Source organism: Raphanus sativus, unplaced genomic scaffold (genome assembly GCF_000801105.2).
Source record: "Raphanus sativus cultivar WK10039 unplaced genomic scaffold, ASM80110v3 Scaffold0374, whole genome shotgun sequence".
NCBI classification, from domain to species: Eukaryota; Viridiplantae; Streptophyta; class Magnoliopsida; order Brassicales; family Brassicaceae; genus Raphanus; species Raphanus sativus.
This window is the reverse complement of record NW_026615694.1, coordinates 34,055-40,132: the sequence shown is the minus strand read 5'-3', so window position 1 is coordinate 40,132 and position 6,078 is coordinate 34,055. Positions and strand designations below refer to the sequence as shown.

The window sequence follows — 6,078 nt, the reverse complement described above, 5'->3', positions numbered from 1 at the left end:
TCAACATCTAAAACAATGGAAAAGATCTTATCAATGAAATTTGCCTTTCTTATTTTCTTATTTGTTACATCCGGTAAATTTTGTATTTCATATGTAACATAAAAGTTAAAACATACAAGTCACTTATCAGGTACCGGCAGCGGAGTTTTTTTTTTTGGCAAAAAAGTCACTTATCAGAAAGAAAAACATGCAAGTTTTTATTTATAACAACAAAAATGCTGGTTTAGTTTTGTAGTGATGAGTATTGAGCCAACAAGGTTATTATCCGAAGAAGCTCTTGAAACTATGTTGCAGGGTAAATCTTTGCCGTATGGTGAAGAAAAATTTAATTTGTGTCCGAAATTACGAAGATAACTTATATCATATCGCAGTGTGTAAATTTAAACTAAACATCAGATCCTAAGACGACATGAAACAACCTGTAGTAATAGAGAACAAACTCGAAAAGACAGGTAAGCAATGAGACAAGTTCTGACCAACGAATCTGTATATATATATATATATTTGTTGTAATAAAAAAAAAAAGAATCTGTATATATTTTACAGCACAAAAGTACAATGAAGTTAACCCTCTCAACTGGTTATAAGGTGTTTCTATGCAATACGTAAATATCAAAATTAACCTAAGCCATCAAATAACTACATAAGGCTGCATTGACTGTTATGGGAGCCTGCACAGCGCAAAGTTTTAGTCGAGATTTGCGAACTACTGACTGATGATGCAGCCATAGGTTCTTACAATATTTCTTCCTAGCTATCAAGTTCATTTGATGCTAAATATCTTTACTAGTGCTTTTTGTTCCGTTTTGTGTCAGGGTAGTCGAAGTATCATAGGCATAAAATCTTGACTTTTATTGGATCAAAGACAAATTAAATATAAGTGAGAAAGTCTGTAAAGGAATCTCTAATCTCCATCCCAATTCATTCTATACGGATCTAATCTCCTCTATTTCTGCTTGTCCTCAACCACCATTTTAGTCAAAAGTGAAATCACCAAAGTATCCATAATGTACCTTCCAAAATCACCAAAGGTATATATACCATTTTTTTCTCAGCATCTAAAACAATGGAAATGAAGTTTGCTCTTGTTATCTTCTTAGTTGCTACATCCGGTAAGTTTCGTATTTCATATTTAAGATAAAAGTTAAAACACTCAATTTTTTTACTTATACCAACATCAACATACTTGTGTTCGGTTTTGTAGTGATGACAATTGAAGCAACAAGATTGTTTCCTGAAGAAACTCGTGAAATTGTGTTGCATGGTGGTGAATCTTTGCCGCATGAATCGATTATGATCAGGCATATGAACACATGAGGTCTTCTGAAACCGTCATACACACGTTGTCTCCTCATGTTATGATTTGGAATTACACGAAATTTAAAAAGGAATCTTGTGTTTGTGTTTTTGGATGAAGAATCAAATTATGTATTTCAGTTTGCACACAAAATTTTAGTGGAGTACACACGTCTGCTTCTCCATCCAATCAACTTAGGATCAAGTTATGTACAGAGAGAGATAAAGAGAGAAGAGAGAGTATGGTATTTCTGAAATCCTGCCAAAAAACTAGATGAAAAATAAGTATTTGTTTTACATTTGATTTAAATATAAAAGTCCTTTTTATCGAAAAATATAAAAGTCAGTTAAAATCCAAAATAACTGAATTCTAACAAAATCAGACGTTGAACATTGAATAACATTGGATTTTAGTTCACTTTTACAAATACACAATTGAATAGCACTGGATTTGGTTTTGGAACTAAAGTCTAATAAAGTACCATTTTTAAATTACCATTAGTGTTTTTCTTTCCATGCTTTTGATAAGAAAGTTGACTAAATCAGTACTATTCTCATTCTATATAATGGTTCCTACAACACTGATCATATACCATTATTTTTTCTTAACATCTAAAACAATGGAAATGAAGTTTGCTTTTGTTATCGTCTTAGTTATTGCATCTGGTAAGTTTTGAATTTCATATCTAAGATAAATGTTTAACGCACAAATATTTATCTATAGCAAGATACTGGTTTGGTTTTGTAGTGATGAGTACTGAGGCAACAAGGTTATTACCCAAAGAAACTCATGAACTTGTGTTGCATGGTGGTGAATCTTTGCCGCATGGTGAATCTTGGCTGCATGATGTGAAAGAAGTACGAGTTTCTGACTGCGAGAATGGGTGTCGTAAGCTATGTGTTGATCCATTGGTTCCATTTGTCGTAGCATGTTGTGTATGCAATTGATCTTCTTAAAAATCGAAGAAATAAGAGTATATGCATGTTAAGCTGTTGTATCAAAATATATAATTACGGTCATTATGTCATTCAAAACATCCTAAAAATAATATTCTAGGAGTTACTGTGAGGAAAGCTTGTTGGTAGACTGTATTATTCTTACAAGTGCAAAGATCACGCGATCATTTTCTTTTAACAAAGGCGTGACTTTTCTTTGATTTGGGTGGATCGGCGATCGGTAACATACAAGTAACAAATATCAGTATATGTATGGGTACATTTTTCATCCGGATCCGTGGCGCAATGGTAGCGCGTCTGACTCCAGATCAGAAGGTTGCGTGTTCGATTCACGTCGGGTTCAAAAGCCCCGAAACTAATTCCGGAATATTTTTTTGCTATGCCCAGTTTCGAGGTGACTAATCTCTTCTTCATTCCTCCTATCTTTATAGCCTTCCATTGTTTTTTTCAGCTCGTCTTCTTCAACCTTTCAGTTCCCTATGAATAATGATGGACACGTTTTGGGCTGACAAAGGGCTTTGGTACTCTCAGAGGCCCATGTATTTCTTAAACCCTACTACTAGTTTAGTTAAGGACCCCTTGGTTAATACCCAAAAGCCTTTTTTCTTTAAATTTTTCACAATTAAAAGACTTGGAAAAACAAGAACCACCGTGATCATCATCTTTTGACTTCTTGATTGCAAGAAAAACTAATCCACTTACTAAATATCGTTTAGATTGAAGTACTAATTATGTTAAACTTTAATGTTCGATTTAACATTTTACCAGAAAAAAAAATTAATGTCGGTAAATGGACAATATCAAAGAAAAGAAAAATATCATCCGCTTGCAGTAAAAAGATAACATTAAACAAGTAAAAATATCTGGAGAAAAAATAAAATAAAATGCAATTTTTCTTTTGGGCAATGCAGAGAAAACAAAAATTAAGATCGGTTAACTAAATCCAACATCTGTCGACAAAAAAAAAAAAAATCCAACATCAGAAACAAAAAAAAATATATAAAAGAGAGAGAGAGAGAGGAGACTGGAATAGCATTTTGTAAAAACAATCAAGAGTTTGGCGTTTCTTCGATCTTTTGTTTTCTCTTGTCGAAAAGGTAGAAAATTTGTGGGATCTGAATTTCGCCCTAATCGTATTGTCTGATTCTTCTTCTTCAGACATCAATTAGGTTTTGTTCTTTTGCTTCTTGTAATAATAATTCGAGTTCGAATTTTGTGGATATATCCATCGTTTGATTTTCCCTAAAAACTTTCGCACAAAATGGATATACGGGTTGGGATTCTCTTATTGTTATCATTATTGTGTGCGATATGCGTTCCCTCCTCTGGGTTGGCTTCATCATCGCCGGTGAACATTTCCGTCTGCAATCACGAGTTCGAGCTCTTCCGGTTCGATCTACGCTCCAAATGTCCTCCTTCTACGCATCCACCTCCTCCTCCTCCTATCCAGGTACCGTTTGTTTCTGTTATAAAAGATTTGAGGCTTTTTTATGCTTTGTGAAACGAATAGCTTTATTTGTAAACACGTGTCTGTCTGTCTGTCTCAATTTTTCAGGTAGATGGAGACTCGCTGGACAGGTTAATGATGTCTTTGAACCGTGGTGGGAATGCTGCTTATATGTCTGTGCTCTTTTATGCTTCCTGGTGCCCTTTCTCACGTCCTCTCCGCCCTAAGTTTGACATTTTGAGTTCCATGTTCCCTCAGATACACCACCTTGCTCTCGATCATTCTCAAGCACTCCCATCGTAAGCCGGCTCTTTCTTGAAACTACTACTACATAATTACAATTCTAGGTTACTTTATCTTACTAACTGATTTCACCTAATTGATTTTTGTTTGCAGTGTCTTTTCGAGGTATGGCATCCACAGCTTACCTTCAATCCTGATTGTAAACCAAACTTCAAAGGCACGATACCATGGTCAAAAGGATGATCTTACATCCCTGATTGAGTTTTATGAAGAATCTACAGGTGAGATTCACCAGACCAAAAAGTCTTTTCCTGAAATTATCTCTGTTTCCAATTTGACTCTTTCGGTTTTTGCCAGGTTTCAAGCCTGTCCAGTATGTGGTCGAAGCTGAACCAGCAACCAGCTTAGACGCCATCATCGATGGCAACCTGATCACATGGTTACGCAATGGGACATCGATTAGTGAAGAAATATTCAAAAGAGATCCCTTCTTGGTACTCTCTCTGCTGTTTATCTGTTTACAAATGGCAATCCTCGTCTTCCCCATTGCAGAGTCACGCATGAAAGCGTTGTGGGCTTCTTACGTTTCCAGTCTCAACCTGGAGAGATTTCGAGAGATTAGCCAACTTTTCAGCCGCGCTCTTCACATGGTGGATGTGAGGAGGCTGTGGTTGAAACTGGGACTCGTCAAAACAAGGAACTTTCATGAGAGAGCAATGAACGCTCAAGCCTGGGCTTCATCGCTTGCATCTGTCTCTTTAGGCCATACTTCATCAGACCAGTCCTGATCTCTCTTAAAGTCTACTTCTAGTATCTTGTCAGCATTGGAAAGAGATTGTGTTCTTGATCTCTGAGAGTTCCCTTACATGGAATGTTTTATTGACTTCTTCTGAGTTAATTTGTCTGCATCAAAGATGTAAATCCAGGAACAGCTTTGCTTCTGTCTGTGAATATGTTTCTCTCTCTTTTTTGTTTTACAACTCTGAGATGTATGTTTTGACCTCATTTCTCTTACTGAATAATTTTATTGAGTCAGCTAAAAACATCTCTGAATCTTCAGAGCAACTTTCTTTTGTAATGTTTGTACGAGTTCGGCTGTCTCTACGATAGTCACATGGTATGGTATGCCATTATCATATGCATGCTGCATTATCACATAGCATTTTTTTGTTTCAAGGCTCACTATAGCCTTGACCATTGTACAGATAGTATTGAGATGAAAGATTACAATTCAAAGTTGCAATAATATCAAGACTGGGATGAGATGAAAACACGTCAAAGACGAGTTATTCCCAAAACTACTAAAGTCAAACATAATTTAATCTGATCAATAGGTAGTGTGTTCACATCAAACTAGGCCTGGGCACGGATCGGATATTCGGGTTTTTGAAGGTATTTGTGATTTGCTTCGAATGTTACGGATATCTGATTTTTCGATTTGCTTTGCTTCGGAAAAATACGGATATTCGGAAAAACGGATATCCGGAAAATAAATAGATATTTGCGGATATTCGCGGATACTTACGGATCTCTCATTTGTTTTGATTAATACAAATAATCTTAAAAATTTGATACAAATTTGTTTTGTAAAATATATTTTTTGCATGATATAAAAGATAAAAATTAAAAAAAGCAATGAATCTTCATATTTTGTAAATTTTTAAACTTAGTTAAAATTATAATAACACAAAACTTAAAAAAAAATTATAATTATCGTAAATATTTTCTCTTCCTTTTATGTAATACTTTTATATAAGTAATAATATGAATAGAATCTATCAAATAATATATTAGAATAATAATTATATAATTTTATACATTTAAAACTTTAAATATAATCAAAATATACATGTATTTATATATTGACGGATCGGATCGGATATTCGCTTCCCAAAATTTTAATATTTGTGATTTGCTTCGATTTTGACGGATATTGAATTTTAGTATTTGCTTTGCTTCGAAAGCTTACGGATATTCGGAATTTTCGAATCGAATAGCAACGGATAACGAATCGAATTAAATTTAACGGATAAAATGCCCAGCCCTACATCAAACTATGCAATTCTCCATTCTTTTATTACTACTAGTGGCATGTAGCACACAAGATTCTTCGTAATCCCCTTATAGCCTTATTA

General features: G+C 34.6%; 1 protein-coding gene and 1 non-coding gene across 2 annotated transcripts; both read left to right on the top strand.

Moving 5' to 3' along the window:
* The first annotated feature begins 2,524 nt into the window (after positions 1-2,524).
* TRNAW-CCA (transfer RNA tryptophan (anticodon CCA)) lies at positions 2,525-2,596 on the top strand. The gene has a single exon. It is a non-coding gene; the product is annotated as a tRNA-Trp (tRNA).
* Positions 2,597-3,228: 632 nt separating this feature from the next.
* Positions 3,229-5,021, top strand: LOC108856943 (5'-adenylylsulfate reductase-like 5). Its single transcript, XM_018630850.2, has 4 exons — positions 3,229-3,703; positions 3,809-3,999; positions 4,097-4,224; positions 4,301-5,021. Exons 1-4 carry the CDS (start codon positions 3,515-3,517, stop codon positions 4,729-4,731), a joined length of 939 nt encoding a protein of 312 aa, XP_018486352.1. The 5' UTR covers positions 3,229-3,514; the 3' UTR covers positions 4,732-5,021.
* The last annotated feature ends 1,057 nt before the right edge of the window (positions 5,022-6,078 follow it).